The 18294-nt window shown below is 49.8% G+C and overlaps 1 protein-coding gene across 1 annotated transcript; it reads left to right on the top strand.

Moving 5' to 3' along the window:
• The first annotated feature begins 14538 nt into the window (after positions 1-14538).
• LOC123142922 (red chlorophyll catabolite reductase) lies at positions 14539-17880 on the top strand. The gene is made up of 2 exons (XM_044561634.1): positions 14539-14964; positions 17061-17880. Exons 1-2 carry the CDS (start codon positions 14644-14646, stop codon positions 17682-17684), a joined length of 945 nt encoding a protein of 314 aa, XP_044417569.1. The 5' UTR covers positions 14539-14643; the 3' UTR covers positions 17685-17880.
• Positions 17881-18294: the final 414 nt, after the last annotated feature.

The raw sequence follows: 18294 nt of genomic DNA, 5'->3' as shown, positions 1-18294 counted from the left end.
CTGCAGAAAAAGAAAACGAAGACTTACTCCGGCTTTCCGACAAGTCGGCGGTCCGTTGGTCCAGCTCCCGGACATTGGAGTTGAAGGTGGCCGCGCGAAGGGTTATGTAATCCTACAATAAAGATATTAGACGAAGTTAGCACTCGGAGCTTGCCAATTGAAGTTCCGAGCCGCCTGCTTAGCAGCCGGCCCGAAACTCGGGGGCTAAACCCGGTGGGTGCGCTAACGCGCCCCCATAGAGAAGTACAAGAATCAAGGACGAAGAAGTAAGAAACATACCCGAATGGCCGCTCGCGAATCCATGAACGCTCTGTTGCACTGCTGAAGAGCGGCGGCCTCAGCTCGGAGTTTGTCCTGGATGTCCAGGACCGCTCGATTTAAGGCGCCCGTCCCGCCTCCACGCGCCCATTCAGTAGGCGCGGCGCTGGTTGCCTTGGCATCCGGGACTGATGAGCTCGCGGCGCCGGCTTCCAGCGGTCGTGGCGCTAAAGCCGCTTTCGCGCCTCGGCGGCGTGATGGTGTGTGGGCCTCAGGAGTCGGCCCCGTCGCCATCTCGCCTCCGGCTGGCTGCACCGGCGGGCCAACCGGCTGGTGGTCTTGCGCTCCTCCAGACGGCGGCGGCGGAGGCACGTCCGCCTCCGGCATGGCGACATCGCCGCCTTCCCTCTCCATGATCGGCTGTTCGTCGCCGGCTCCCCCAGTCGGCGCCGTGAACTCTGGTGGTGGTGGCGCGGAGTTCAAGGGAATGACGAATAGCGGCGCCTGACGGCGCGCGGCTTCTTCAGCCTGCTTCTTCGCCGCGGCATCGGCCTCAGCCTCTGCCAGCTTCTTCAACGCGGTGGCCTCTGCCTTGTCCGCCTCCGCCTTCTCCAGGCGGGCGGCTTCCTGCTCCTCGCGCGCCTCCCGCGCGTTTCGTTCCCGCGCCTCCCGGAGGTCGGCCGTAGGGTCGATTCGCCGCGTGGTGGTAGAGGTCTCTGCCGACCCGATAACGGAGGCGGCGGCTGACTTCTCTAGAGAGAGCGGGGCCCTAAGTCAAGAAAAATAAAGCAAGGAAGCTCAGATGGAACCAACAAGAAGGAAAGGCACAAGGAACAGATACTTACGCCGACAGCATAGGAGGCGCCTTCGGAAGCTTCTGGAACTTGGCCGCCTTCGCGGCGGCCTCCTTCTGCCTGGTCGCGGCGGTAGGGTTCTTTGTCTTCTTCGGGGCGCTGCCGAACAAGACGGCGCCTTGTTTACACTTGCGCGTGCCGCCTAGAACCACCGGCTCAGCGGAGGGGCCCTCATCCGCCTTGCCGACGTCTCGTCCTCTTCTTCATCATCATCGGGCCAGGTCTCGAGGCTGATACGTCTCCAACGTATCTATAATTTTTTACTGCTTCATGCTATATTATATTCTGTTTTGGATGATTAATGGGCTTTATTATACACTTTTATATTATTTTTGGGACTAACCTATTAACCGGAGGCCCAACCCAGAATTGCTGTTTTTTTGCCTATTTCAGAGTTTCGCAGAAAAAGAATATCAAACGGAGTCCAAACGGAATGAAACCTTCGGGAACGTGATTTTTGGAACGAACGTGATCCAGAGGACTTGGACCCTACGTCAAGAAAGAAACCAGGAGGGCACGAGGTAGGGGGCGTGCCTACCCCCTAGGCGCGCCCTCCACCCTCGTGGGGCCCATGTTGCTCCACCGACGTACTTCTTCCTCCTATATATACCTACGTACCCCCAAACCAACAGAGGCATCCACGAAAACCTAATTCCACCGCCGCAACCTTCTGTAGCCGTGAGATCCCATCTTGGGGCCTTTTCCGGCATCCTGCCGGAGGGGGCATTGATCACGAAGGGCTTCTACATCAACACCATAGCCTCTCCAAGCACGGTGGTGGATTTGTTTTATAGAAACTATTTTTCTCTCATGCTTCACTTAGATTATTTTGAGAGTCCTACAAAACAGCGTGGTAATTTGCTTTAATTATGATAGGCATTCAAGATTAGTAAAAAAATTCTTAGGAGAGTGTTGAATACTATGAGAAGTTAGATGCTTGATAATTGTTTTGAGATATGAAGATGGTGATATTAGAGTCATGCTAGTTGAGTAGTTGTGGATTTGAGAGATACTTGTGTTAAAGTTTGTGATTCCCGTAGCATGCACGTATGGTGAACCGTTATGTGATGAAGTCGGAGCATGATTTATTTATTGATTGTCTTCCTTATGAGTGGCGGTCGGGGACGAGTGATGGTCTTTTCCTACCTATCTATCCCCCTAGGAGCATGCGCGTAATACTTTGCTTTGATAACTTGTAGATCTTTGCAATAAATATATGAGTTCTTTCTGACTAAAGTTGAGTCCATGGATTATACGCACTCTCTTCCTTCCACCATTGCTAGCCTCTCTAACACCGCGCACTTTTCGCCGGTATCATACACCCACCATATACCTTCCTCAAAACAGCCACCATACCTACCTATTATGGCATTTCCATAGCCATTCCGAGATATATTGCCATGCAACTTTCCACCGTTCCGTTTACTATGACACGCTCCATCATTGTCATATTGCTTTGCATGATCATGTAGTTGACATCGTATTTGTGGCAAAGCCACCATTCATAACTCTTTCATACATGTCACTCTTGATTCATTGCATATCCCGGTACACCGCCGGAGGCATACACATAGAGTCATATTTTGTTCTAAGTATTGAGTTGTAACTGTTGAGTTGTAAGTAAATAAAAGTGTGATGATCATCATTTTTAGAGCATTGTCCCAAGTGAGGAAAGGATGATGGAGACTATGATTCCCCCACAAGTCGGGATGAGACTCCGGACTAAAAAGAAAAGAGGCCATAAAAAAAAGAGAAAAGGCCCAAATAAAAAAAGAGAAAAAATGAGAGAAAAAGAGAGAAGGGACAATGTTACTATCCTTTTACCACACTTGTGCTTCAAAGTAGCACCATGATCTCATGATAGAGAGTCTCCTATGATATCACTTTCATATACTAGTGGGAATTTTACATTATAGAACTTGGCTTGTATATTCCAATGATGGGCTTCCTCAAAATGCCCTAGGTCTTCGTGAGCAAGCGAGTTGGATGCACACCCACTTATTTTCTTTTGTTGAGCTTTCATATACTTATAGCTCTAGTGCATCCGTTGCTTGGCAATCCCTACTCACTCACATTGATATCTATTAATGGGCATCTCCATAGCCCGTTGATACGCCTAGTTGATGTGAGACTATCTTCTCCCTTTTTGTCTTCTCCACAACCACCATTCTATTCCACATATAGTGCTATGTCCATGGCTCACGCTCATGTATTGCGTGAAGATTGAAAAAGTTTGAGAACACCAAAAGTATGAAACAATTGCTTGGCTTGTCATCGGGGTTGTGCATGATTTAAATACTTTGTGTGGTGAAGATAGAGCATAGCCTGACTATATGATTTTATAGGGATAAGTTTCTTTGGCCATGTTATTTTGAGAAGACATAATTTCGTAGTTAGTATGCTTGAAGTATTATTATTTTTATATCAATATTGAACTTTTGTCTTGAATCTTTCGGATCTGAACATTCATACCACAATTAAGAGAATTACATTGAAATTATGCAAAGTAGCTTTCCGCATCAAAAATTCTGTTTTTATCAGTACCTACTCGAGGACGAGCAGGAATTAAGCTTGGGGATGCTTGATACGTCTCCAACGTATCTATTTCAGAGTTTCACAGAAAAAGAATGTCAAACGGAGTCCAAACGGAATGAAACCTTCGGGAACGTCATTTTTGGAACGAACGTGATCCAGATGACTTGCACCCTACGTAAAGAAAGCAACCAGGAGGGCACGAGGTAGGGGGGCGCGCCTACCCCCCAGGCGCGCCCTCCAACCTCGTGGGGCCCACGTTGCTCCACCGATGTACTTCTTCCTCCTATATATACCTACGTACCCCCAAACCAACAGAGGCATCCACGAAAACCTAATTCCACCGCTACAACCTTCTGTACCCGTGAAATCCCATCTTGGGGCCTTTTCCGGCGTCCTGCCGGAGGGGGCATTGATCACAGAGGGCTTCTACAACAACACCATAGCCTCTCCGATGATGTGTGAGTAGTTTACCTCAGACATTTGGGTCCATAGTTATTAGCTAGATGGCTTCTTCTCTCTTTTTGGATCTCAATACAATGTTCTCCCCCTCTCTCGTGGAGATCTATTCGATGTAATCTTCTTTTGCGGTGTGTTTGTTAAGACCGATGAATTGTGGGTTTATGATCAAGATTATCTATGAACAATATTTGAATCTCCTCTGAATTCTTTTATGTATGATTGGTTATCTTTGCAAGTCTCTTCGAATTATCAATTTGGTTTGGCCTACTAGATTGATCTTTCTTGCAATGGGAGAAGTGCTTAGCTTTGGGTTCAATCTTGCGGTGTCCTTTCCCAATGACAGTAGGGGCAGCAAGGCACGTATTGTATTGTTGCCATCGAGGATAACAAGGTGGGGTTTATATCATATTACATGAGTTTATCCCTCTACATCATGTCATCTTGCTTAAAGCGTTACTCTGTTCTTTTGAACTTAATACACTAGATGCATGCTGGATAGCGGTCGATGTGTGGAGTAATAGTAGTAGATGCAGGCAGGAGTCGGTCTACTTGTCTCGGACGTGATGCCTATATACATGATCATACCTAGATATTCTCATAATTATGCTCAATTCTATCAATTGCTCAACAGTAATTTGTTCACCCACCGTAATACTTCTACTCTTGAGAGAAGCCACTAGTGAAACCTATGGCCCCCGGGTCTATTTTCCATTATATAAATCTCCCGTCAACGAACTATTTCTGGCGCCGTTTATTTTGCTTTCTTTACTTTTAGTCTTTAGCATAAAAATACCAAAAATATTATCTTATCATATCTATCAGATCTCACTTTCGTAAGTGACCGTGAAGGGATTGAAAACCCCTTTATTGCGTTGGTTGCAAGGTTTAAATTTGTTTGTGTAGGTGCGAGGGACTTTGGCGTGGCCTCCTACTGGATTGATACCTTGGTTCTCAAAAGCTGAGGGAAATACTTTCGCTAATTTACTGCATCACCCTTTCCTCTTCAAGGGAAAACCAACACAGTGCTCAAGAGGTAGCAAAAAGGATTTCTGGCGCCGTTGCCGGGGAATCTACGCAAAAGTCAACATACCAAGTACCCATCACAAACTCTTATCTCCCGCATTACATTATTTGCCATTTGCATCTCGTTTTCCTCTCCCCCACTTCACCCTTGCCATTTTATTCGCCCTCTCTTTTTGTTTGCCTCTTTTTCGCTCACTTCTTGTTTGCTCGTGTGTTGGATTGCTTGTTTGTCACGATGGCTCAAGATAATACTAAATTGTGTGACTTTACCAATACCAACAACAATGATTTTCTTAGCACTCTGATTGCTCCCCTTACCGATACTAAATCTTGTGAAATTAATGCTGCTTTGTTGAATCTTGTCATGAAAGATCAATTCGCTGGCCTTCCTAGTGAAGATGCCGCTACCCATCTAAATAGCTTCGTTGATTTGTGTGATATGCAAAAGAAGAAAGATGTGGACAATGATATTGTTAAATTGAAGCTATTTCCTTTTTCGCTTAGAGATCGTGCTAAAGTTTGGTTTTCGTATTTGCCTAAAAATAGTATTGATTCATGGAATAAGTGCAAAGATGCTTTTATCTCTAAGTATTTTCCTCCCGCTAAGATCATCTCTCTTAGAAACGATATTATGAATTTTAAGCAACTTGATCATGAACATGTTGCACAAGCTTGGGAGAGGATGAGATTAATGATACGTAATTGCCCTACACATGGTTTGAATTTATGGATGATTATACAAAAATTTTATGCCGGATTGAATTTTGCTTCTAGGAATCTTTTAGATTCGGCCGCGGGAGGCACTTTTATGGAAATCACTTTAGGAGAAGCTACTAAACTCCTAGATAATATTATGGTTAATTATTCTCAATGGCACACTGAAAGATCTACTAATAAGAAAGTGCATGCGATAGAAGAAATTAATATTTTGAGTGGAAAGATGAATGAACTTATGAAATTATTTGCTAATAAAAGTGTTTCTTCTGATCCTAATGATATGCCTTTGTCTAATTTGATTGAAAATATAATGAATCTATGGATGTGAATTTTGTTGGTAGGAATAATTTTGATAACAACACATATAGAGGAAACTTTAATCCTAGGCCGTATCCTAGTAATTCCTCTAATAATTATGGTAATTCCTACAACAATTCTTATGGAAATTTTAATAAGATGCCTTCTGAATTTGAGACTAGTGTTAAAAATTTATGAATTCGCAAAAGAATTTCAATGCTTTGCTTGAAGAAAAGTTGCTAAGATTGATGAATTGGCTAGGAACGTTGATAGAATTTCTCTTGAAGTTGATTCTTTGAAACTTAGATCTATTCCACCTAAGCTTGGTGTAGAAGAACGCTCCCCACAACTTGATGGTGGGGAGGATGCCGAGGTAGCCCTCACACATCATGACGAAGGCGGAGAGCAATGTCACGGTGTTGGGCGTCAGATGGTGCGGTTGGAGATGATAGAAGTCGAGGAAGGAGCATAGGAACCCGCTCGCTGGTAGGCCGAAGCCGCGAAGGAAGTGCGAGCGGAAGATAACCCGTCCGCCTCCTTGTGGCAGCGGCGAGATCTCCTTCGCCGGCGGCACGCGCACCTTGACGAAGCCCGCGCCGGGCAGCCGCCGTGTGGCGCGGAGGAAGGTGAGGTGGTCGTCGATTACGACCGAGCTGTCCCAATCCCCTCCCCGCTCGCACGCCATGGAAACCGAGCTCGACGGAGAAGTGGCGCGGCGGCGGGGGCAATGGACGCGGCGGGGCAAGAAGCTCCGGGATGGAGAGGGTCGACGGCGATGAGCTGCCGCAGCGCCTCGGCGGAGAAAGGAGGTGCGGCAGCAGCAAGAAGAAGAGGAGGACGAAAATGGCAGAGGGAGAGGAGGGCGCGCGTGCTCCGCCGCTCCCCCTCCCCCCCTACTTATAGCCCCTGGGCTGCGAAGCCGAGGGGGCGGGACGTGTGATCTTGAATTAACTACGCCCACGCCCCCACGACCCCGCGATTATTGCGCGAGTTACTGCACGCAGTAACTCCGCACGGAATCGCAACCGTCTGCCTCGGCCGCAGCGGATCTGCTCGCGCGCCGAGGCCCGGTAGTGGCAGGCCCTGTCTGCTGTCGCGTCCCATCGCGCGCGTGGGCTGGCAGGATGACGCGGCTGGCTGGCGCCGCATGGCGTGCTTACCGCGGGCGGCGGGCCTAGAGGCTTAGCAAGCACGCCACCAGGTTCCCGCCTTGATGTTTCGAAATTATCAGACGAGCCCGCCTGGTCATGGCCGGCTCCCAGCTGGCGGCATGCTAGGAGTCGGACAAAGCATTCAGCAAGAGCGCTCGGAGAAGGAAACTGCTGAGGCTTCTCGACTTGTCAGCCGCGACACCTCACCAGCTTCGGGGACTACTGTCGGAGTAATGGGCCATGGGTAGCCTAACCCGAGTCCGTGAGCATTTCAAGACATTGGGCAGGCTGCGCGCCTCAAGCATCCAGAGTGAAGCGCCGCCTTCTGGTGGCCGGCTGGCTCAAGCGGCCGGCTGCCAGAAGACGGCTAAGCACCAGAAGACGACACCAAGACTGGCCGACTCCTAGTAGGCGGCCTCCAGAGAGACCGGCTCCTAGCAGGCGGCCCACAATGCCCTCAAAGTCTGCGCCCCCATTAAGAAGATAAGACGGGATGTGGCTAAAGTATAGCCCATTACCCCCATATCTAGGGCACGGCGTGGCCACAGTGCCCCGTACAGGCGGAGATCTCCGCACGGCGCGGCACTGTTGCCACTCCATCCCTGACGTCACCCCTGACAGGCGGAGCCCTGCTCCCACGACGGCCTGTCGGTACGACCTGCAGGCGGCGGGCCCTACCGGGCAGCGAAAGACTGGAGGGCGGCAGAGCTCGACCAGTCGGACCCAAGGGAGGCCGGTTTCTAGCAGACGGCCCGCTCCTCCCTCGGTGCCCGTGCGCCATTAACCAGATGAGACACGGAGTGGCTACAGTGATCTCCCACCAGACGGCGGGACTGTAGCCACGCCCCCCGACCAAGCAGGCGTCATTAGCCTTATGGCTACAGTAACAAGCCGCCGAGTAGACCCGCAAGCAGTGGGGGCGGCCCGTCGGCTCCGCACCAGACCAGTCGGTGGGGCCCACCAGGCGGCGGGCCCCAGCGGCCGGCAAAGAAGCCGGCGACCAGAGACACTGACGGCCGGGGCCAACACCCGGCCAGATTACCATTGTACCATTGGGGGGTAGGCCTATATAAACCCCCCAGGGCACCCATGCAAAGGGTTCCCAACCAGTTAGACCTAGACTCATACATAGAGAGAGGAGAGAGCTAGCCCTTCTTTCTCCTACCTCTGGCATACAGCTCAAGGAGCACCATTGTACTCACTAGTGCCTTAGTGATCATGCGGAGACCCCGGAGAGCAGGACTAGGGGTGTTATCTCCTAGGAGAGCCCCGAACCTGGGTAAAGTACGCCGGCGTTCGTGTCTACGCCTCATCCCGCTTCCGGGCACCGGCGACATTCTACTCGCTCCCACCATGATAAGCCATCCTTTGGCATAAGTCGCACCCAACCCCCGACACTTTTCCTCTTGTTTTGGACTCTAATTTGCATGATTTGAATGAAACTAACCCCGGACTGACGCTGTTTTCAGCAGAACTACCATGGTGTTGTTTTTGTGCAGAAATAATAGTTCTCGGAATGGAATGAAACTTTGCGAGGAATATTTATATGATATATAAGAATTTCTGGAGCCAAGACCTACCGAAGAGGGGCCCCTGGGTGGGCACAACCCACCAAGGCACGCCCCCCTCTCCTGGCTCACCCAGGTGGGTTGTCCCCACCTGGTGGCCCCGCAGACCCTGAAACCGACGCTATAAAATCCTATTTTTTTCCAGAAAAAAGGAGGGAGAAAGAATTATCGCGTTCCACGAGACGGAGCCGCGGCCACCTCCTGTTCTTCATCGGGAGGCCAGATCTGGAGTCCGTTTTGGGCTCCGGAGAGGGGGATCTTCCTTGTTCGTCATCACCAACCCATCTCCATCACCAATTCCATGATGCTCCCCACCGGGATTGAGTAATTCCTTCATAGGCTCGCTGGTCGGTGAGGAGTTGGATGAGATTCATCATGTAATCGAGTTAGTTTTGTTAGGGCATGATCCCTAGTATCCACTATGTTCTTAGATTGATGTTGCTATGACTTTGCTATGCTTAATCCTTGTCACTTTGGGCCTAGGTGCCATGAACTCAGATCTGAACCGTTTATGTTATCATCATTATATTCATGTTCTAGATCTGATCTTGCAAGTTATAGTCACCTACTACGTGTTATGATCCGGCAACCCCGGAGTGACAACAACCGGCCCCACTCCCGGTGATGACCGCAGTGTGAGGAGTTCATGTATTCACTATGTGTTAATGTTTTGTTCCGGTTCTCTATTAAAAGGAGGCCTTAATATCCCTTAGTTTCCATTATGGACCCCGCTGCCACGGGAGGGTAGGACAAAAGATGTCATGCAAGTTCTTTCCATAAGCACGTATGACTATTTACGGAATACATGCCTACATTATATCGATGAACTGGAGCTACTGCTGTATCGCCCTAGGTTATAACTGTCACATGATGAATATCATCCAACAAGTCACCGATTCAATGCCTACGAATTTATCTTATATTGTTTCTGCTAAGTTACTACTGCTATCATCACTATTACACTTGCTACAAAATTACTGTTATCACTGTTACCGTTACTATTGCTGCTGCTACTACTATCAAAACTATCATATTACTTTGCTACTGATTACTTGCTGCAGATAATTAATCTCCAGGTGTGGTTGAATTGACAACTCAGCTGCTAATATCTTCAAATATTCTTTGGCTCCCCTCTTGTCGAATCTATAAATTTGTGTTTAACATTGACCTTACCATCACCATCAGATTTATTTTTAGGTTTCCACGTACCGTTCCTCTTCTCCTTATTTTCAAACTTCCAACACTCATCGATGAGGTGACCCTCTTTCTTACAGTACCTGCAGAATTTGTCCTTCCCAGATCCTCTGGACTTCGAACGACCTCTGCCATTCTTGCGTTTATCTCTGTTGTTGTTGTTGTAGTACTTTTTCTGCTCAGGCCTGCCTCATACCTGCAAAGCTTCTCCTTTGGAGGACGATTCCTCAGATTGCAACATCTCTTTCATCTTTCCTTCTGTTGAAGGGCCTTATATACTTCAGCAACAGTTAGTTCATCACGGCTATATAATATGGTATCTCGAAAGTTTGAAAAAGAACTAGGCAGAGAGCATAAAAGCAGAAGACCTAAATCTTCATCATCATACTTTACGTCCATAGACTGTAAGTCAGAAATGTTCTCCTTGAAGACCGACAAGTGGTTTAGCACCGAACCACCTTCTTGCAACTTGTGCGTGAACAACTTCATCTTCATGTGCATCTTACTGGTTAGATCCTTGGACATGCATATCGACTCCAGTTTCAGCCAGAGAGCTGCTGCAGATTTCTCCTCCAGCACTTCTTGCAAAATATTGTTAGATAGATGAAGATGAATCATAGACAAAGCCTTACAATCTCCGCACTTCTCATCCGCGATCCACTCCTTTTGTTCTTTTCCACCGAAGCCATCTAGCGCCTCGTCCAGATCGGGATGCGCCAGGATAGCACGCATCTTCACCTGCCACAAGGAAAACCTCGTGTCGTAGTCCAGCAGTGGAAGATCGCACTTCACCGATGCCATGTCGTCGAAACCCTAAACAAAAAACAAGGCTCTGATGCCACTTGTTAGAGATACGACAGGCAAATCAACTCGATGAAGAACGAAGAACAAGCAAGGGACACGAGATTTTAACGTGGAAAACCCCTCCAACACGAAGGGGGGAAAACCACGGGCGCCAGCCAGCCAAGCTTCACTATATCGGGGGAGGTTACAAACGTCGGGGGTTTACAACTGATCAACTTATCCCGTGCGACGGCTTACAAGAGGTATATATAACACAGGTGACCTAGGTATATATAACGCCGGGGATTTACAACTAATCAACTTATCCCGTGCTCCGCTTCGGCCCAAGCCTACCGGCGACGGGCCTCGCTCCGCTCGCTCGTTAGAAGTTAGCCTCCCTCTTTATACTTGAATTTGGAGCATAACATAACAACATTCATGCTTCAGTTTATTTTTGACAGAAACTTGACGTGTGTCACTGGAAACTGCCGTCCTTACATGATTAAAACTGCCATCGAAAAATATTAGTGCGGGAGTGCCACACACCCAAAAATGGTATATTAGTTACGAAAAGGAAGTCTCCTTCCCTAATCCCACTAATCCCCCCTAATTTCAGGGTGGGGCGGGTGCATTCCAATCAAACAAGCCCACATGACGTAACTTTCATAGCAAATTTTGCGTAGGCATCTAACCTGTGACACTTATCAGTAATATTATTCATTATGAAGATAGTATTATACACCAGTATCGTGTATGCATGATCCTAACTTATTTATAAGGCCAACTCCAGCGCGCGACCCCATCTTGTCCGGGTGCATCCGTTTGGGGCAAAAGGGACAAACCAGATGGCCCAGCGCGCGGGCGCAAACGGACTTTTGTCCATTTTCTGTCCGCTTTCGACCCATCCCCGGCCCAAGTTTGGGCGGCTTTTGGGGTGAAACGGACAGCGCGCGGACGGGCGGGATGCGCGCGCTTGTCCTCCCCTGGCCCGCCCGTCGGTGGCACAAAGCAAAACCCCCGCGCCCCATTGGCGCCATCCCCCCCACGTCCTGCCCACCACCCTCCCAAGTCCATGGCCGACGCCCCGCCGAATTCTGGCGGCCTGGCCGTCGACCCGCCCAGAAAGGTGAAGAAGGCGGCCAAGGGTCCAAGGAAGCCGCGGTCGGAATGCATGCCGGAGGAGGTCGCCAAGATGGACGCGGAAACGGCGAAGAGGAGGAACCGGAGGGCGACCGTCAAGGGCAAGACCGCCGCGGCCAAGTTCGCCGCCAAGCACGATGCGATGGAGGCCGAGGTCGAGGAGAAAGAGGCCATCGTCAACAAAGCGCACGCCCTCCTCATGCTTGGCATTTGCCGTCCGGCGGGTTTCTCTGCAGCGGCCGTCGGCCCGACGAGCACAGGCCCGTCGGTCGCCAGGCCTCCGCACTGCCAGTTGCTGACGTCGCGGACCACGCCTATGTCGCCCGGCTTTCCCCCGCCAAGGCACGATGGCCAGACCCGTTTTTTGGGGTAGCCAGACATTGGCGTGATCGCGCCGTCCACCCCGCGCCCGTTGGCCGTCATCGACCTCAACGTCATGCCGGGGTCCAGCAACGGTGGCCGGCCGTCCGTCGAGATGCAAAGAAAGCAAGCACGGCCACCATTTACGGGCACCATGCCGTCCCCCGCATCCTATTCGACGGAATGCCAACACCAATGCCAACGGTCGATGACCCCTTCTACAACCAGTTCATGGAGGATGTGATCTACGAGGGTAGGCATGGCGGTGCCTACGATCCTGACGAGACCCAAAGTCAGGATGGCCGCGCCCAGTACGTTGCCGATGAAGAGGCCCACGACCATGGTGACTCGTGGCATGAAGACGATGACATCTATTGCGAAGGTGATGGTGATGAAGAAGAAGGCAATGATATTGATATTGGGGGCGAGCCATTGTTCATCGATGAGCTCACCCAAAGAGTGGAAGCACAAAAGAGGAGGAAGAGCATTCGCATGGGTTCATATTCACAAGACGAGGACAAGTTGATTTTCCAATGTTGGATGGAGATTAGCCAAGATCCGAGGACCGGCGCGCAACAAAAAGGGCCTTGTTTTTTGGACAAGAGTCCACAAAACATTCCATGAAAGAAAGATGTTTGAGCCCTACCAAATTACGAGCGACCGTGGCATCACCTCGATTCAAAAGAGGTGGTTGTTCATCCAACAAGAGTGCAACAAGTATTGTGCCGCACTTGGGAGCGTTGAAGCACGGCCCGTGAGTGGTCTCGGCATTGGGGACATGGTATGCTCTCCTCATGTTAGTTCTTTCGTTGCTACGGCCATGAGACTTTGGCCTTGTATATGTTTGCATTTCAATTGTTGTTGATCATGTGGTGTAGGCATTTCAATCTTTGGAGCATTCAAGGCTCGGCGCAATGACAAGCCATTCACTCTTACGCATTGTTGGACGACCATCAACAATTGCCCTAAGTTCAAGGATCAATACCGTGAACTTCAAAGGAAGAGAGGCAAGAAGATGGCCGCGTTGGCCTGAGGTGGAGATGGTGAGGCGTTGAAGAGGCCGAGGGGCAAGACCAACTCCAAGGTGGACGACATACGTGATGCCTCATCCATGGCCTTGCATGAGACTTTGCATGGCATGATGTCTCAAAAGGATGTGAGGGACGAGAAGAAGTGACAAAACAAGGACGAGCAAATGAAGCAATACCTAGAGCTTCACAGGAAGAAGCTTGAGATGGAGGAGGCGGCCAAGAAGAGGAAGATCGACATGGAGGGGGCGTCCTGGCAAAGGCAGCTCGACATCGAGGCCGCTAATGTCACGGCCAGGCAGAGGCAGCTCGACATCGAGGCCACCAATGCCGCAACCAAAGCAAAGGAGGTGGCCCTTGCGATCATGAGCATGGACTTGACCAACATGAGCGAGAAGACGAGGAGCTGGTTCGAGGCCAGGCAGAAGGAGATGTTCGACGCCGACGGCCTGAACAAGGTCGTCTGATTGGCCGTGGTCGTTCTTTTTTGGAGGCTGGCATGGGTGCCGGCCGCTGGGCCACTGGTTGTGTGCCGGCGAGAAACACATTCATTTTGGAGGCTGGCTGTGTTGCCGGCGAACAAAACTATTCATTTTGGAGGCTGGCTGTGTTGCCGGCAAGGACGTGTAGGTCGCTGGCTCTGTTGCGGGCGTGAACTAGGGCCGCTGGCCTGAACTAGGGCGTGGTATTTGGAAAGTTGGTGTTTGAAAATGGATACGGATATGATGGGGCCAAAGGATGCGTCCGCGCGTTGGACGCGCAGCCACCACATCCCAGAACATGCCCAGACACGACTCCATTGCCCTACCCAAACGACCAAAATCCGGGCAAAACAGACGTCCGTTTGGGATCGTGCGCTGGAGTTGGCCTAATGCTTTTCACTGCAGCATAAAGAAACACAGAGACACTGTCGACACCGGTTCGACGAATCAATAAAGTGTAACAGTAGAAAGCGCTTTGGACCTGCTGACCCTGCCGGTTGGTGGGGAGACAGGGGGCTCTGCATATGCATAGTATTAGTACGGCCACACTGAAGCTACGTGTTTGTACGTATTCACGAGGTGTTTTCGCCCGCCTGGTAGCAGCACGTTCACGTCAGGAATCAGGAGTACCTTGCCTTCACGGGGTGCCTTGCAGCTGCACGATATATGGACCAGCTTGGTGTCACCTGGCCATTCGTCTGGTATCACATGTGATGTGATTTTAAGCTGCCATCTGCTCGGCGTGGATTGATAGCCGTATTTGACATCTCGTTGTCCACGCAGTCGAGAGTGCCATGCTCCGGCCAGCGACCTGTGTCTCTGTGGCTGCGCCCTCGCTCCCTACCATCTCCCGCCTCCGCTGCGGCACGGCTCCGCCTCTCAGGGGCAGAAGGTCGAGCACCACCGTGCGCGCGTGCATGCCGCTGGTGCAGCAGGAGGTAACGCTGCCGTCGACGCTGGCGCACCGGGAGGTAGCGCAAGCGCTGGCAGCCGAGGCGGCGGCAGCCGTGCCGCTGCTGCCCTCGGCCGTGCCCGCCGACGTAGCCGACTTCCGGAACAGCGCTGGGACCGCCGTCGGCACGCTGGACTTGCGCCGAGGCGCGCCTGCCTCGTCGGTACTTTCTCTCTCCATTACATCCCTGTTCCTACTGCAATATCCCTCCGTTCCTCATGGACAAAACTCATCACGCCTGAACTGAAGTTACCTGGAATTAGTAGCTCGCTGAAGAACAACACATCTTACTCCCTCTGTTTCTAAATATAAGTCTTTTAAGAGATCTTAATATGGACTACATATGAATGTATATAGACATACTTTAGAGTACAGGTTTATTCATTTTGCTTTATATTGAAATCTCTAAAAAAACTTATATGTAGGAACAAAGGAAGAATAGAGTTATCAAGGTGGCCTGGCACACTTATACAAAGGGAAAGTGGTAGATGAGACTCATGTAGGTACACTCATCGCCACTGTCCAATTCCAATCTACTTCAGTCTTTAGAATGTTTCGAAAAGACTTTGGTCTTTAGATAGATCAAGAGCTCTGAACATATTTTGTTACACAGACCAAACACTACATTTGGATTTTCTCTCTGTCTTTTCCTCTCTTGTGTCTCATATTCTCATACTGCTTCTTTGTCTTCAATTTACTATGCAACTTTCTTTCTCACTCTCACGTGTGTAGTTGTTGTCTACTACTACCTCAGATCTCTCCCCTCCAGATCCCATCCGCCTCCCCTCCCCTCTGCCTCCCCTCCCGCCGCCGCCGGATCTCGACTGGGAAAAGCCCGTGCGGGCGGATGATGGCGGCGGCGGGGCGTCCCTCTGTCGTGGCTTGGAGGCGTGGCTGTGACGGTGGATCTTGAGCGGGCGCCACGAGACGACGTGTGTGTGGCCATGGCACCGGTCACGCAACGATGTGACCTCCTCTATCTTTGGCTGTTTTCATCATCGGTCCAAAGGGATCTGGTAGGGTGTTGCCTCGCAGTGGCTTCCCAACGGCGGATCAAGTGGAGGAGGAGATGGTGGCCTAGCTGCTGAAGTGGGTGAGGATGCCACCATCGTCGGCGTCGCCCATGGGTGTCGTTTTCCTCGTTGGAGGCGATGGTGATGGCGTCCCTCACTCCATTGTTTCCAGGGGAAACCTCATATCTGGAGGAGCCTACCATTGACGACGGCGGCCGTGGGCATCGTACCCCTCGTTGGAGGCGTTGAGGGACCTCCTAGACCAGATTATGGCGACGTCTTAGTCGTCACCCGCTTGGGGGCATCATCTGTGGAGACATTCATCGGCTGGACGGACGTGTGGATGGCTTGGTGGTTGGGCGTTGGTAGGTGGTGGAGCGGTGCTTCATCCTACACCTTGATGGTGGTGGATCTTGGCGGCATGGCGCAGTGGAGACTCGGCGTCCGATGGGTGGCGATGGACTCATGCAGGAGGACGACGATGTCTTGCGTTGTGGTGGCGTCGATGGTAGAGAGGCCTGGAAGGTCGATGCGTCAGTATCTAATCTGAGGATGGATCGATGGATGAAGGAGGTGATGGCCCTTGCAGCGTGCGCATGTGGTTCCCACTGAAAGTGCGCCGAACCGGTGTGTAACCTAGTCTAGGTATTGTAGCTTGGATGGGGCATCCGGCATTAGATGTTAGGTGTTGGTGCGATATCTGTTTGGTATTAGGATCGGACATTCGGCACCCCTTCATCACCGGGATAGGAGTAACGACAGGTGTTGCCAAGATAGTGGCTTCAGGCTACTGATGTATTATCTTGTAAGGGCTTTATAAATAATTAATAAAATGGCTGCATACATCGCGCAGATGCAGAGGTCGAGGGTACATCCTACATTTAAAAAAAACTACTACCTCGGTACTAAAATATAAGATATTTTTTTAATTTAAATTAAACTGCAAAAACATCTTATATTTTGGTATGGTGTGGCCAGCCCAAAATTAGCAACCAATAGCACGACTGCACAACACATGTCTGCAATTAAGTTTACACCACAACTCCCATGGGTCTATTAAAAAAAACTTCCGTGGATCCCAAAAATTCAGCACATGGATGGACAGTACGGATAGCGAGTGTGCCTACATAGGAGCAAAGAAAACCACTATATTTCCCCCATTTTGACAACCATACAAACAAAGATCTATAATCCAAGTTATGACAAAAATTTGTACGCTTTAAATGTTATAATTTCTTGTCTACAGATTGATTTCATGCTGCACTCGTCACTTCACTGCAAAGTCCCAAATGGCGCAATCGACATTACGTCGGTTCTTATTTTCCTAAATGCCTTGACGGATGCACCACATTTCCTCATGGAGTTCATACAAGGCAGCCCAACTTCAATGGTTGTGATTCTTGATCTGCTCCCACGGAAAGACCTCGCTCTCCACCCGGAGTACCTCCACAAGTACTATGAACATACTTGCTTGGACAAGCAACGTGAGAAGATCGAAGAATTGCCACAAACCCGTCCATACCGGTCGCCGTCGCTCTTTGTGCGCAGTGCATGTTCTCCAACAGCGGTGTCGGTCACCATCGACTGCGGGCAAGGAGGGGAGGGTACCTTGGAAGAGATAGTGTGTGGTCATCTGGCATCAGCTGTGAAGGAGGTTCTTCAAATCTGGCTTCATAGTTGCGCTCGTGACACCTCCGAAATGGAAGAGGCCGAAAGGGAGATCATGATCAAGAGGGACCAAGCTGTAAGATTGAAATCAATCGAGGTCGACCTAACTGCAAATTTGCCTAGGATGTTTGGTCCTGATGTGTCTGGCCACATCATTGCTGAAATCCGTAAGGCCTTTGGGGTACAACTACAAGAGGCCTAGGATTCAGAAGCAGAAATGTAATCATTTTGCATCCAATGATAACCTGTTGTAAAATCTATGGGTTGTAAGCAGTGTATGGCATCATTTTGTGATGCAGAAAGCGACTTCCTACTAAGTAGCGATGCGAATAAGATAATATTTTTGTTCACAAATAATTATGCCTGGTAGTTTTATTCTTTCCTTGAAAAGGAGAGTACACCCACGGGCCACGCCCTCTACTTCATCCAATGCATACAACAAGTTCTGCTGAAGTATATTCTGCCTAGTTGCTTCATCCTGACCTGAAGGTCTTTTTTTTCTAGGTAATCAGCTTCTTAATTTTTTCTAGGAAATCAGCTTCTTAATTTGCAGTTAAGTAGTCTCTGTCCGTGTTGCGTATATGCCAAGAAAGTATGTCGTGAACACTACATATTTCTGCTGAAGAAACTACATAATAGTTTTACTGACTGAGGAGGAAATTACTTGGCTTCAATATTGGTAATGGTAGGGAGAGAAAGAATATGATATTCTCTCACTGTACAAGTAGTATGCACATGCAGATCTCACTGTCTCTCCACCGTCTCCAGCCGTAGGGTTATCTGGTCGAAATGGCTTCTACTGTAGAATAATT

This window comes from Triticum aestivum, chromosome 6D (genome assembly GCF_018294505.1).
Source record: "Triticum aestivum cultivar Chinese Spring chromosome 6D, IWGSC CS RefSeq v2.1, whole genome shotgun sequence".
Lineage (NCBI taxonomy): Eukaryota > Viridiplantae > Streptophyta > Magnoliopsida > Poales > Poaceae > Triticum > Triticum aestivum.
Note: the sequence above shows the minus strand (reverse complement) of the source record. Positions and strands in the feature narration are given on the sequence as shown.

Coding starts and splice junctions, on each gene's coding strand:
- LOC123142922 (XM_044561634.1), top strand. CDS start 14,644: ATGCTCCGGCCAGCGACCTGTGTCTCTGTGGCTGCGCCCTCGCTCCCT. Junction 14,965..17,060: donor GAGGCGCGCCTGCCTCGTCG/GTACTTTCTCTC, acceptor TCTTGTCTACAG/ATTGATTTCATGCTGCACTC.